At 45.3% G+C, this 15,933-nt stretch overlaps 1 protein-coding gene across 1 annotated transcript in view; it reads left to right on the top strand.

The window, feature by feature from the left end:
• LOC133124959 (dedicator of cytokinesis protein 2-like) overlaps window positions 1-15,933 on the top strand; it is a 113,357-nt gene that overhangs the window by 79,045 nt on the left and 18,379 nt on the right. The window contains 6 exon segments of the mRNA XM_061236572.1: window positions 7,991-8,089; window positions 9,213-9,307; window positions 11,584-11,662; window positions 11,799-11,899; window positions 12,383-12,441; window positions 14,892-15,040. Coding sequence (XP_061092556.1) covers window positions 7,991-8,089; window positions 9,213-9,307; window positions 11,584-11,662; window positions 11,799-11,899; window positions 12,383-12,441; window positions 14,892-15,040 — 582 coding nt within the window.

Raw genomic sequence — 15,933 nt, 5'->3', positions numbered from 1 at the left:
TTTTTTTATCAGTGTGTTTGATTTATTTTTATTGAAATATACGTCCTTTACATCTTTGTATTTCCCCTCATTTTGAGATCCTCATGACTCAGGTATAATTCTTCATGCAAAGAGTTATGGATTTGATGCTTTTAACTTGTGGAAGAACCTATGCACTTGTAAGTGTCTTTGGATTAAAAGCGTCTGCCAAATGACAAAAATGTCAACGTAAATAACAGCAGGGGCATATACTGCCCCCCTAGAGACCTAACCGCACCCTAATTAAATTCAGTTCAACTGAATTCAGCTTGATTTAATGACATGAGAAAAATATTATTAATAATAACAACAATGAAAAGAATTCTAAATCTGCTGTTTAACAAAGGCAGCTAGAAAGACAATGGAGAAAGCAGACATTATAAATCAGCTTGCAATGAATGGCCTAACTATCACAATCATTAATTGGATAAAATAAAGTTTTTGCTCAGTCAATAGAGTCCCTCTAGTGAATAACAGCTCTGCATTTCTGTACACATTCTCATCTCACATTTTACCACCCAATAGAGGAGATTTCTGGGCAAATTTTCAAGGTCTCATAAGGAACTGGTTAGTGCTGGGGTCCTGGAGAGCCGCAGGTTGTGCTGGGGTCCTCACTCCTGGTCTTGGAGAGCCGCAGGGTCTGCTGGGGTTCTCACCCCTGGTCCTGGAGAGCCGCAGGGTGTGCTGGGGTCCTCACCCCTGGTCCTAGAGAGCCGCAGGGTGTGCTGGGGTCCTCACCCCTGGTCCTGGAGAGCCGCAGGGTGTGCTGGGGTCCTCACTCCTGGTCCTGGAGAGCCGCAGGGTGTGCTGGGGTCCTCACTCCTGGTCCTGGAGAAGTGCTGGCTTTTGTTGTTACTCAGCACTAAATTGATAAACTAAAGCAGTTAATTACACAGTTAACTCACCAGCATTTCACAATGCTGGCTAACTCACAAAGCTTCACTTCGGCATTGAGTAAAAACTGGAGCCCCCTCAAACATGGAACATGGACTAAAAGTAAAAAATAGCTGTTCTGGGTTTTACTCAGCGCAGAAGTCCAGTTTGCTCAGTTAACCAGCTTTGTAAAATAACCCCCCTGGTTTCTCGGGTCTGAGTCGGTCGCTGATATTGAGGCGAAAACACAAACCAGCACACCCTGCGGCTCTGCAGGACCAGGAGTGAGGACCACTGGGTCGGTTGACTGATTGAGATGAAATGCATTTCCTTGAACCCCTGTTCAGTGCTCAGTCTGCTTTGGATCGCGGTGTGAGCACAAGCTGTCCTCTCTGAAGGGGGTCTCTTCGCCAGCCAGTCTCCACGCTGTTCTGGCTCGATCTCCTTTATTTCTCAGCTTAATTTAAAAAACTTTTTCTCTATTTTCTCACTTTTTTATTTTTATCTGTCACTAGGCAGCCATAGTGGACTGAATTTTTAAGACCAGGTTGTGCACACATTTGTGTTGTATCCTTGGGTTACAGTCTATGTTATACACACCCAGAGAACTTTATTAGGTATTTGTTAGACTTTTATTTATTTATTTTATTTATTTTATTTATTTTATTTATTTTATTTATTTTATTTATTTATTTTATTTATTTTTTATTTTATTTTATTTTTTTACCACTGCTGTAGCCTATCAACTTTGAGGTTTGATGCTTTGTGTGTTCAGAGATGCTCTTCTTCATACCACTGTTGTAAAGTGTGGTTATTTGCATTATTGTCACCTTCCTGTCAGTTTTGACCAGTCTGGCCCTTCTCCTCTGAGATCTTTAATTAACAACACGTTTCTGCCCGCAACACTGCTGCTCACTGGATCTTTTCACTTTTTCGCACCATTCTCTGCAAACTCTAGAGACTCTTGTGCGTGAAAATCCCAGGAGTTCAGCAATTGATGAGATACTCAAACCACCCTGCCTGGCACCGATAATCATTCCACGGTCAAAGTCACTTAGATCACATTTCTTCCCCATTCTAAGATTTGGTCTGAAAAACATGTCAACCTCTTGACCACATCTGCATGCTTTTAAGCGTTTAGTTGTTACCACATGAATGGCTGATTAAATATTTGCATGAACAAGCTGGCGTACAGATCTACCGAATAACGTGCTCACTTGAGTGTATAGTTTTCTGTTTCTTCTGTCGCAGTATCGTTGGACTGAAAATACTTGCAGGTGTAAGGTGATTTCTTCCTATTGAGTTTGGTTAGATTAAATTCTATTTCTCTCTCAGCATTTAAAGTGGTGACAGGCTTACTGTCTGTGTGGGACACTGTCTCCCGCAGAGCTGTGGCTGTAGCTCTCCCTTCCCCCAGTCAACAATAAACAGCGTATGCTCTCCTCTTCCTCCTGCTTCATTACCGCTCTCTCCCCTGCTCATTAGCGCGCACACGCACACCCCACACACACTCTGCCCCGGGTTACAGCGCGTTAAGGCGCTGTGATCTCTCTTTTTACCGCTTTCTGTGAAAAGGATCGAAAATGGCAATTAGCAGTGACGACTGTGTGGGCTGTTTACACACACCTGTGTGTGTGTGTGTCTGTGTGTGTACCTGTGTGTGTGTGTGTTTGCCTGTGCATGCCTGTGTGTGTACCTGTGTGTGTGTGTGTGTGTGCCTGTGCATGCCTGTGTGTTTATGTGTGTGTGTGTGTGTGTGAGAGTCTGTGTGTGCCTGTGTGTGTGTATGCTTGTGTGTATCAGTGTATGCCTGTGTGTGTATGCTTGTGTGTATCTGAGTACCTGTGTATATGTGTGTGTGTGTGTGAGAGAGTGTGTGTGCCTGTGTGTGTGTGCGTATGCTTGTGTGTATCTGTGTGTGTGTATGTGTGTGCCTTTGTATATGTGTGTACCTGTGTGTGTGTGTGTGTCTGTGCGTGCCTGTGTATGTGTGTGTGTGTGCCTGTGTATATGTGTGTGTATGTGAGAGAGAGTCAGTGTGTGCCTGCATGTGTTTGCTTGTGTGTATGTTTGTGTGTATCTGTGTGTGCCTGTGTGTGTGTGAGAGAGTGTGTGTGCCTGTGTGTGTGTGTGTATGCTTGTGTGTATCTGGGTGTGCCTGTGTGTGTGTAACTGTGTCTTGTTTGTGTTTGCTTGTGTGTATCTGTATCTGTGTGTGGGAAAGTATAAAAAGAGGTGAAGAGAGAGAGCAGAGAGGGTGAAAGTCACATCTGTGCATTGCGACCTGCTCTGCCAGTAATGTGGAGACGGACGGTGTGTCGGTTACACAAGGCATGGAAGGAGGTGTGGCGGGCAGGGTGCAGTGGTGGTGGTGGTGGGCGGAGAGGGTGGGGGGGGTTCCTGTGTGCCTGGGGGGGGGGGGGCTGGCCAGGTTTCAGTGATCGAGGACGATGTTAATTCCTTGCGGAAACCAATTATGTGAAAGTAGGCCGATGAACAGTGACCCTGAAACACATGGCAGACAGGCCTGTCAGTCCGCCCCGACCTGCCAGGGGGGATTACTGCCGCTGCCCGCTGTTCCCTTCGCTGCGTGTCCCGGGCTCGGTGATAATGGCTGTGCTTAGCGCTCTGTCTTCTGTGCCGTGCTAAGTGTTCTGTTTTATGTGCCGTGCTAAGTGTTCCGTTTTGTGTGCCATGTTAAGTGTTCTATTTTATATGTGCGCATCTTATGTGCTGTGCTAAGTGTTCTTTTTATGTGCTGTGCTTAGTGTTCTGACTTATGTGCCGTGCTAAGTGTTCTATTTTATGTGCGCATCTTATGTGCTGTGCTAAGTGTTCTGACTTATGTGCCGTACTAAGCGTTCTGTTTTATGTGCTGTGCTAAGCGTTCTGTTTTGTGTGCCGTGCTAAGTGTTCTATTTTATGTGTGCATTTTATGTGCTGTGCTAAGTGTTCTGCCTTATGTGCTGTGCTAAGTGTTCTGTTTTATGTGCTGTGCTAAGTGTTCTGTCTTATGTGTTGTGCTAAGTGTTCTGTTTAAATGCTATGCTAAGTGTACATTTTATGTGCTGTGTTAAAGGAACAACAGGTAATTTTGGACTTCTAACAGTCAAGAGAGGAATTGCAACAACAAACACCCTCAAACCACAACACTGGTTGTCCCTCCTCCCTCTCTGTGAATGCGCTGACGTTGAACACCCCCCCCCCCCCCCCCCCGACCCACCCACCCACCCACACACACACACACACACCATTGGCTGTGACATTTAGAACCAATTTTAATTTTCACCCAATGAGCTTGAATTATTGTACAGCTATACAATGTTTTGGTAACGGCCTGTCAACTGTATATTTGGACTATAATTTAAGGACTACAGGCAGAGGGTGAGTCAACATATCAGTGAGTCTTTTTCAATGATAGGAAGGGATTTACAATGGTCTTGTAATAATTTACAACAACAACCAATTTAACACAAAATCTTATCTTTAGTACCTTTAAGTGTTCTGTTTTATATGCTATGCTAACTGTAGATTGTATGTACTGTGCTAAGTGTTCTGTTTTATATGCTATGCTAAGTGTACATTTTATGTCCTGTGCTAAGAGTCCGTTTAATATGCAATGCAAAGTGTATTTTTTATGTGCTGTGCTAAGTGTTCTGTTTTATATTTTTTTATATGCTATGTTGGAGTGTACATTTTATGTGCTTTTGTTAGTGTCCTGTCCTGTGTTCTTTACTCCCTCCTGGGCTCTGAAGCTATGAATGCTGGTCGCCACATTTGTCTCCATTACGCAGCCCATGAGCTGGTCAGCATCCACAATCCGCAAGGCCATTACACTCATGCGCTCGCAGAGGCAGAGATCACGCAGTAGCCGTGGTGGAAGGGCCTCATTCTCCTCTGATCAAATGGGCCTCCTGTACCTGTCCGTTTGCAGTGAGAGAACGATCTGTGCTTTCTGCCACGGGTTCAGCTCAATAATGTTCACTCAGCGTCCGGGAAATGCGCAGAGAAAGTTCGAATAGGAAACTCTTGTCTCTCGCAGCCAAACATTGTTCGGCCTCTGTAACTACATGTTCTCCTACTCAACCAATCACACATCACTACATGTTCTCATACTCAACCAATCACAAACACACATCACTACTTGTCCTCATACTCGACCAATCACACATCACTACATGTTCTCATACTCAACCAATCACAAACACACATCACTAATGAAGCACTTTTTTAAACTTATAGACCGGCCTCTCCCTTGCTGCTCATTACATTACATTACATTATTGACATTTTGCAGATGCTCTTATCCAGAGCGACGTACAGTTGATTAGACTAATTAGAATCCTCCCCTGGAGCAATGCCGGGTAGCAGGGCCCAACGGCTGTGTGGATCTTATTGTGGCTAAACTGGGATTAGAACCACTGACCTTGCGGGTCCCAGTGATTTACCTTAACCACTACGCTACAGGCCCACATTACCTGTCCTGCTCCTTGTCGGTGCTGCTCTTGACCTGTGCTGATCTTTGTCTGTGCTGCTCTTTGCCTGTGCTGCTCTCAGTCTGTGCTGCTCCACTTGTTGCTGCTCACAGAACTGCTGCTGTTGGGTCTGCTTGTAGGTACCGGGGGGGGTTTGGTATCTCTCCGGTCTAGTCGGGGATATGTGTCGTGATCCCTGTTTGACAGGTCAGTGTACACTGGTGAGTGAGCAGTCCAAAACCAAAAAATACTTACTTTGTAAATTAATTAATTAATGTATTTCATCTTAATATGTGTTGTCCTGACAGAAAACTACTTGCTTGATTTAGTCAGCAGTACTCTTACAGAATTCATGATACGGCTTTAGACTTTTACGGAGACAAATTATAAGCACGGTGATTTACAGCGTGTACCATATGAAAATGAAAATTGGGGAGTGAGCAATATTTCATATGACATTAACAGTCAGTGAGCGATGGCACGAGTCTCTGTACGCCTTGTATTTCAGTTAAATTAGACAGGATTAGCCGACCGCTTTATGTGAGGGTTCTGGTGCTCTGTTTTCTGTGAAAACGAACCGTTTGGGAGCCAAAGTAACAGACTTCAGTCACTATGAAAGAAACTATATTTTTTCTTTTTCTCACGGAAAAACGGAAAAGTTCTTCTGCGCTCATTGACAGATCTGATGTTTTAAAATGAGAAATACACTTGGCAAATACTCCGTTCGTCTGATGTGGGCAGAAATCCTCGGTGCCGTTTTCACAATTACCCGTGAAACGGGGGGGACGGAATGGTAGCATCCTCCGGAGATGTAACAGTTCTGCTTGATAAATATAGATTTATAAATTGTGTCTGTTTCTGCTGACGGTGGCGGTTGGGTGGGGGCGCAGTGCGCTGATGAGAGTGCTTGGCGCCTGGCTCTGTTCGCGGCGCTCCCCAGCGTTTTGGTACACATCCAGCAGAACTAAATGAGCCATAGGTCAAACGCAACTTGTCTCCAAATACATAAATATCAGTTTTAACTGATTAAAACACTCAGAGGCCACACGCTGGGTTGTTTATTTTCGTTCTTTTCACGCGGGAACGGGAGAGTTCGGGCTGATCCCGGTTATTAAGCGTGCCGGTTAATTAAGACGTGAGAAACGGGTAAATGTCAGCAGACAGAGGGACCCTTTGGGAGGGGAACAGGACAGTCTACCGCTGAAGAATCCCGCCTACCTCTGCGGAATGTGTGTGTGTGTGTGTCCCACGTGAAGGGCAGCATCCATCCCCTACCTCTCTCTGTCCTTTTCTGCGTGTCCACTATCGACCTCCCCCGTCTCTCCCTGTCTAACCGGAGACGAGGGAACAGTGCAAAAAACGTTAGAGACTCCTCTCCGCTCTTATTATAACAATAAATTATGAAGTGCCGCAGATTATTTTTTTCTTTTCTTTTTTTTTACGGAGCGAATAATGTTTTTTTTATTTTGCAATAATATCCATTCATACAACTGGATATTTACTGACGCAATTTAGGTGAAGTGCCTCCCTGAAGGTTATGGTGGGAACACCCCCCCCCCCCCCCCTACCCCCCCCCCCATATGAGCTCATTTCCTGAATCACTGCACCAATCCGCCCGCCTCTCCTCTCCACTCTTGCTCTCATCTTTCTCTCCCCTTTGTTGTCTCAATATCAGGAGATCTGATGGGATTGAAAGAAGCTCACGGGTCATTTAAAAAGGTTTATAGAGTGAGAATCGATATGTATCAAAGTCCACCTCCACCTGCTCTGAAAGGCCTAATTTTCTCTCTCCTTCTCTCTCTCTCTCTCTCTCTCTCTCACACACTCTCCCCCGCTCTCAATTCAATTCAAATAAGCTTTATTGGTATGGCAAGGGTACACTTACATTGCTAAAGCATGCACAGACATAAGGGACATAACCATCAGACAATAAAAAATACAGTAAACATACATAAGAAATACATCAAATTATACGACTACATCACATACAGTATTTAGTAATGAACTATAATAGCCTTTTTCTTTGTTTTGCCATTAGTTACTCACTGTCCCTCAGTGTGTTGTGCTGCCAAACGCACACGTATCCCTCCTCTCTCCCGAGAGGAATGGCCGCCTCTCTATCTCTGGGACCGTCTCAATCTGTGGGCAGATTGAGGAGGTAGTGTTCCGGGTTCGCTGTATTTCTCACGTTTCGCGAGGAAATGGAGCTCCGTCTCCGCCTCTCGAGTGTCGCAGAGTGAGCCCTACCTGTCCTCTCTGCGTAGCCTGGTCTGCCGGTGTCTCCCTGTCTCAATGGCCAGGTTGTGTAAATATTTTCCCTTTCCCTGTGGCCAGGTAATATGCCACGGTGTTCTCTTTTTAGGGCCCAATAACATCCTAATTTGCTGTGTGTTCTTGTTTGTGCGTCCCAAGGGGTGATATTATTTTGTTTGTGTTTTGCTATTGTTTTGGTTGACTAATTATTTATGGGGTGCTGTCTTCAGGCGGGCTTTGTGTTAGTGAGGGCTAGTGAACTAAGACCAGCTGGCTGAGGGGACTCTTCTTTGAGCTCATCTCTTGGTATTTCAGGGCCTTGTAATGACTCTCTCTCTCTCTCTCTCTCTCTCTCGCTCTCTCTCTCTCAGTCTCGAGTGGTCGCCTGCATGACGGCCATTCTCAGCCAGATGGACGAGCGGCATTACTCCAGCTACATCGAAACCTTCAATAGAAGTGCTGACCTGGTGGTGAGTCGCTGGCGCATGTACCCACGTGCCCGTACACATGCTAATGCACTCACACGCACGTACACAAGCGTGCACACACACACACACACAGGTAGTCACACTCGGGTGTACACACATACACAAACATCGTACAACATGTATGCAGCCACACACACACACGTACACAAGCATGCACACACACACACAGGTAGTCACACTCAGGTGTACACACATACACAAACATCGTACAACATGTGCGCAGCCACACACACACACACACACACACACACACACGTACGCAAGCATGTACACAAGTATGCACACACACGCGTACACACATGACAGAGGTAGTCACACTCAGGTGTACACACATACACAAACATCGTACAACATGTGCGCAGCCACACACACACACACACACACACACACGTACGCAAGCATGTACACAAGTACGCACACACACGCGTACACACACACAGAGGTAGTCACACTCGGGTGTACACACATACACAAACATCGTACAACATGTGCGCAGCCACACACACACACACATGTACACAAGCATGCATACACACACAGTGGTAGTCACACTCGGGTGTACACACATACACAAACATCGTACAACATGCACGCAGCCATACGCACACATCCACAAGAACCCCACACACATCATTTTCAATTCAATTTTATTTGTATAGTGCTTTTGGGACCACTGTCCCAAAGTCGCTTTACAGAGTAACAGATGGGAAGAAAAAGGGAAATACTAGCTCTGAGCCCCCAGATAGCATATGAAGTAAAAACTCCCAATCGGTAGAAAAACCCTCAAACAGTGCCGAGAAAAACTCCCTGCTGGGAGGAAATCTCAAGGGGAACCCGGCTACATGGGGCTGCCCATCCTCCCATGGCTAATGCAGCAGGTTGAGATGGTAACAGTTGAGGTACAGTCATATTCACAGTAATGCATGCACACTCACATGTACACCAGACACGCATACAAACAGTATCATGCACGCGCAGATACGCGTACAACCGACACATAGACACATAGATAAATCTCCATAGATACAGGCCCACACATTGAGAGACACGCAGACAGGAAGCAGGGCTCAGACGCAGGGCTCAGAACAAGCCTCTGTCCCCGTAGGACTTCTTGATGGAGACGTTTATGCTGTTTATGGATTTGATCGGGAAGCACGTGTATCCGTCTGACTGGATGGCCATGATCATGGTGCAGAACAGGTGAGAGAACGAGGCGGATGAGACGGAGGGAAGAAAGGAATGGATGGTAGGAGGAGTGCGGTCCAGGTCAGGAAAAGTGATGGAGGGAGGGAGGAGGAACAAGATGTGGTTATTAAAGTGGCTTCATAACCAAAGCTGGCAGTCGGAGAGTTGTTGGTTCGAGACCCCCACCCTGGGTGTGCTGAAGACACCTAACCCCCAATTGCTCCTGATGCGCTTATTGGTATCTTGCATGACAGCCTATTGCCGCTGGTGTGTGCGTGTGCGCATGTGAATGAATGGGTGAATGAGAGGCATTAATTGACAAGCTTGACAAGCTTCACCAACATTAAAAGAAGGCTTGACTTGGCTTGGCTACTAGAGAGGCAATATTTTCAAAAATACTGCAATCCAACCTAAATTATGAAAAAGAAAACATATAAATGAAAAGAAACGAAAAAAGTGTTTATTCACACAATAAATCAAATGTGCCATAAAACAGACAGGGGGTATAAAAAAAACATTCATAACATTTTTTATCATTCTGAAGAATCAATCAATGGAAATATTAAAATCAGCCCTCCTTATTTAAGCATGTAATCCCCACCAGAAACGAGCAGCATCTGGTCAAGATATTTAAAAACAATGATGATTATAAATTAAATCAATGCCTGGAAGAAAAAAAAAAGAAAAAAAAACATAAAGTGAGATGTTTGAATCATACATTACAGATAAAACCCACAGCCCAGTTTTTTTATTACTGCAAGTACGAACATAAAAGCCCCGTCTTTGAGATCAGGAAGTGCATTCTGCCCCGACAGCCTTGGGACTGAGATGCTTAGAAGACTGCTGAAAGCTGAGTTTAAATTATTCAACCTTGTGCTGTGCTGTGGAGCCGATGGTTTATGTCCCTCGCTCAACGAAAGCAGGAGATAAATTTGACCAAAACAATTACCGAGGCACCTCTTTACTGCGTACCTAGTAATGCGGGAAGGCTTCTTCATAATACTGGTAGCGCGAGATGATTAGGCTTCCTCAACGAACACATTCCTCAGTCATTCGATGGCTATTCCGTTGTATTTACCGGATATGCACCTTCTTAAATAAACACTTACAAAAAAATGTCTCCATGCTACAGTACATTGACCTTAAAGTAACTTTGTTAGCAGTGATGGACTGTTATACAAAGTCCCCCAAGGTGATTAGGGAGGTGAGGAAAGTCCGGTGGTGTACAACGTGTAGGCTACATCAATAGCGGTTAGCGGTTGTAAACTGCTGCGTGGGCCTGCTTGATCAATGCTGCCTGTCCCTGTCCTTGGTTTGCACTTACAATTACAACAACCGAAAACGAAAGGCTGTGCTTTCATTTCTGACACTGACGTGAACAAAATCGCACTCGAGGCAACCTCATCAGCAAGCACACCCTCACTTAACGTCGTCAGCTAATCAGCTCCTCAAACATGTGAATGCGTGATAATTAAAAGCTTCGCGAGCACTTACAGAAAACGTAGCGATTAAAATTTGGCCCGAAACTGATAATACTTTCCAGGCCGCTGCTCTATGTGTGGGGTTTGAGGAGCTCTGTCAATTCAGTCAGAATAAATGAAATATCCACTGAACTCTGACCGGATCAGCTATGAAACGTCCGCTGGTCTGAAGGAAGGAAAAATTATAAAAGATAGAAAAATCTCGCATTGAGAATCGTTGGGTAGTGAAACGTAAACACAAAGTAAAGTTAATTGCTGATGAGTCCTAACTTGGTGACAACACACTTTCACTATCAGTGAATCTGAGGCATGTCCTAATGACTCAGTAATTTAGCCATCGATTAAGGATGGCACAAGATGTGCTGGTGTAAAATGGAGAAAAGATTGTAAAGTCACGGTGGACCGGTGCGGTTCAGACTATTTTCTCCATTAAAGGTCAAATCAAAGTAAAATACTTCAATAAAACTATTAAATTAGTATAGTGTAGTATAGTGTGTGTAATATAGTGTTAATTAGAAAAAAATATCAGTGAAAATGGGTCAATTAACATACTGTAAATTCTTGTTTATTTGTTATATGAAATCATTTGCATTAAATTAAGATTACCAAAATATTGCTTAAGCAGTATATACAATATAATTGAAAAAAAAATATGAACACAGTAATAATCCTAATTAGTTTAATTTTTCAATAACATTGTGTTAACTGCTTACTTGCTTTAGCAACATTTCAGTTGTGCATTTCGTAAGTTGTCCCAATAAGGCATACTGTGTGCAGAATTGGTTTTTAATCATGTTCTTGGCCTGTCAGAGTCTTTCTAGGAGCCATCAACACCTACGCTGACACCATGAACCACAAATTCCTGGACAACAACAACTTTGAAGTGCAGGTCAGCTGTCAGCCTGTCCAGATGCCATTTATGCTCACACTCAATATGCCACTGTATCTGTATCTTTACCGATATCTCTCTATCTCTCTCTCTCCCTCTCTCTGTCTCTCCTTTCTCTCTGTTGTTTTCTCTACAGTTGTGGAATAATTATTTCCATTTGGCTGTGGCCTTCATTACCCAGGAGTCATTGCAGCTTCAGCATTTCTCTCCCATGAAGAAATGCAAGATTCTGGCCAAGTGAGTGTGTTTCAGACCAGTGGCGTTTAAAATGGTTCACCATAGCTGGCAATTGGGCAAATTCAAATTGCTTTGCTGTAAAGCAGTCTGAGATCATAATCTCTTATTATTGTCAGTATTATTAGTTACTACTAGTAATGGTATTATTATTACTTACGGTAACAGTAATCTGGGACTAGCCGCTTATGGAAAGAGACTGGGGCTATTGTCTTGTGGTAAAAGGAAACACGGAACTATGCCCTTAAAATGAGGGAAGATTGGAACTTGTCACTTATAGTAAATATATACTGGTATAGTACTATCCTCTAAGAGTAACAGTAGACCTGGACTATTTCCATGTAGGAACTGTGGGTGGGCCTGTCCCCTTAATTTAACCGTAGACCCAGCCTGTGCTTGGGTGCAGAACTGTCACTGTTTGGGCAGAGTACATCATTCACACGCAGTCCGCCACTGACCCTCCTGACGTCTCTGTGTCCGTCTCAGGTACGGGGACATGAGAAGACTGATCGGCTTTGCCATTCGGGACATGTGGTACAAACTGGGTGAGTGTGTGTTGAGCACAAACACGCACTGCGACATGCGACTGCCCCCGTGTCTTGTCTATGTACACATGTACACGCGTTGTCAATATGTGTGTGAGTGTGTGTGTGATTCATATTCTACTTGGTCTCTTTTCTACATGTGATGTTAACAATCAAGTCCGAGTCCTTGACTTGACTGGAAACCCTGACTGAAGTGGGTGTCCCAAAATATTTCTCTTCGCCACTGTCTTATCAGATCGGCTGTATCGGGGCTCGATCTGAACATCCCACAGCCTGATCACAGGAGACCCCCCCCCCCCCCCCCGGAACCTACTCTGAACCCCCCCTCAACCCGCCCCCCTCCCCGTACTCCTCCGCCCGTCTCGAAGCAGACCATGAAAGCCAGCTCTCCTCTCCACCCACAGATGTACACACTGTCTCAGGCATCAAGGCTTTCCTTAATGACATTTCCAGCTGGGTGATCAGTTAGAATCTCAAACTTAATCCTGCCAAAACCGAATTCTCTACCTGCCTCAGCACTCCTCGCCTCCGCGTCCTGTGGGCCTCAGTGTCCGCAGGTATCTGCTCTTGCCGTGCCCTTACGCCACGTGATTTCACTGGTTATTGTACCTGCTCGCTTCAGATAATAAGCTAATGACTGAAATCAGGTGGTGCAGCGCATGTTTGAATAGCTGTAGACACTGCGGCCTGCAGAACGTGGAGTTGAGTAGCTCTGACCTACCTGCTACATCCCCACCCCTCCCCCGTATCTCCATTATCCGCAGATAAGCTGCCATTTCTTTCTCCAGAACGCCCGCAAAATCTGTCCGAAATCCATTCCCCATGACGTACGCAGCGTGTTGTGTCCTGTCCTCCACGGATTGCAGTAGCTGGCTCCCTGCTGATGTCACTGCGTGTGTCCGCAGGCCACTGCGCCTACAGAGCACTGCTCAGAGCAGCCAGTGCGTGTGTGTGTGTGTGTATATGTATGTATACGTGTGTGTGTGTGTATGTGTGTGTGTGTGTGTATGTGTATGTATATGTGCATGTGTGTATATGTGTATGTGTGTGTGTATGTGTGCATGTGTGTGTGTGTGCTTGTGTGTGTGTATGTGTGTGTGTGCATGCGTGTGTGTGTGCGTGTATGTGTATGTGTGTATATGTATGTGTGTGTATATGTGTATGTGTATGTGCATGTGTGTATATGTGTGTGTGTGTGTGTGTGTGTGTGCATGTGTATATGTGTGTGTGTGTGTGTGCTTGTGTGTGTATATGTGCGTGTGTACGTGTGCGTGTATGTGTGTGTGTGTGTGTGTGTGTGCTCGTGTGTGTGTGTGTGCTTGTGTATGTGTCTGTATGTGTGTGTATGCGTGTGTGTGTGCTTGTGTGTGTATGTGAATGTGTATGTGAGTGTGAATGTGTATGTGTATGTATGTGTATGCGTGTGTGTGTGTATGTGTGTGTGTGCTCGTGTGTGTGTGTGCGTGTGTGTGCGTGTGTGTGTGCTTGTGTGTGTATGTGTGTGTGTGTGTGCTCGTGTGTGTGTGTGTGTGTGTGCTCGTGTGTGTGTGCGTGTGTGTGTGTGCGTGTGTGTGTGCTTGTGTGTGTGTGTGCGTGTGTGTGTGTATGTGTGTATGTGTGCGTGTGTGTGTGTGTGTGTGTGCGTGTGTGTGTGCTTGTGTGTGTGTGTGCGTGTGTGTGTGCTCGTGTGTGTGTGTGCGTGTGTGTGTGTATGTGTGTATGGCTCATAGCGAATTGTGCGGGAGGGGGAACTGCACCCTGTGATGTCGAGTGTTACGCTAACGCTAACGCTAACGCTAGGCCCACCGGCCCACCTCCTCCTGTCTCTGCGCCCTTCCAGTGTGAGAGGGTCCCCTCCTCCCGCACTCTGGCCCCTGCAGGGTAACTTGTGTATGTATTCTGGGAAAAGAGCGTTTCCTAAATGCCTTTATGGAAATGTGTGCGTGATCGGATGGCGGAACAGGCAGGGCTGCAGATTTTGGGGGGCAAATGGGACACTTTGTCCCGGGCTCAACCCCGAGGGGGCCAATGATATGGGGCGTAACTATTTTTAATTTGTTACAAATTATGTTCCCAATGCATTTCGTCCCAGGTCTGATTATTCAGGACTGGGACTCTGGGGCCTGTTTCACGAAGCAGGATAACTGCACTGAGTAAAACCCGGACACCTCCCAAATACGGAATATGTACGGGACAGTAAAAAGAGCTGTTCCGGGTTTTACTCTGTGCAGTTATCCAGCTAACTCAGTGATCCTGCTTCATGAGATACCGCCAAGTAGCAGGAGTGTGTGTTTATACACTTACGTGATCTGTGTGTATGTGTGTTTTTGTGTATGTGTGTGTGTGTGTGTGTATATGTTTGTGTGTGTATGTGTGTGTGTGTATCTGTGCTCCTGTGTGTGTGTGTGTGTGTATGTGCTCCTGTGTGTGTGTGTGTGTGTGTGCTACAGGGGTGAATAAGATCTGCTTCATTCCCGGGATGGTGGGGCCCATCCTGGAGATGACTCTGATCCCGGAGGAGGAGCTCCGCAGGGCCACCATCCCCATCTTCTTCGACATGATCCAGTGTGAGCACAGCCACGCCGGACACTTCAGAAAGGTACATCACATTACATTACATTACGTTACATTAATGGCATTTGGCAGACGCTGTTATCCAGAGTGATGTACAGTTGATTAGACTAAGCAGGAGACAATTCTCCCCTGGAGCAATGCCGGGTTAAGGGCCTTGCCCAAGGGCCCAACGGCTGTGCGGATCTTATTGTGGCTACACCGGGATTAGAACCACCGACCTTGTGTGTCCCCGTCATGTACCTTAACCACTACGCTACTGACTGCCCCATATAAATAATTTTTTTTACAAACAATAGGGGTGTAATCTGCCCTCTCTGACTTAGCTGAGGCTTTTATCCAAAGCAACTTACAGTTGATTAGACTAAACAAGAAACAGTCTCCCCTGGATGCCCCATATAAAGAATTTTTTGAACAAACAATAGAGGTGTAACAGCAGTATCAATCTGTAAAATCATGGTCCTAAATTGGCCTGCTTGTCTGTACTACAACAATGTACTGTAACCTCTAAAGTAACTTCCTGGCTGCAGAGTTGCCAGTAAAGTACTGCACTTTTACAGCAATATTTTACTGTACACTAAACACCAGTCACTCTGTTTTACGACATTGATAAGTGCTGCACTAAGCACCGCAAACTCTTCCCATGAGCAGGTACAGACCTGGAAGCTGGCAGTTGTGCTTGGTCAGGTCCTTTATTATTATTGAAGCCTAAGTGCATAACTCTCCATCATTAAAGCGCCATAAATGCTCTCAATGTCAGACAAATGGACCCGTCTTAGCATAGCTGCCAAAGAATATTTCATATAATATGGGACAGTCACAAGGGTTGAAAAGAGGGAGAACAAACCGAGTCAAACGGTTTACCAAAAAATGCTAAAACAAAATTGCATACAAAATGTGTCTTTTGGGAGGCCAGCTGTT

This window comes from Conger conger, chromosome 3 (genome assembly GCF_963514075.1).
Source record: "Conger conger chromosome 3, fConCon1.1, whole genome shotgun sequence".
Taxonomy (NCBI): domain Eukaryota; kingdom Metazoa; phylum Chordata; class Actinopteri; order Anguilliformes; family Congridae; genus Conger; species Conger conger.
Note: the sequence above shows the minus strand (reverse complement) of the source record. Positions and strands in the feature narration are given on the sequence as shown.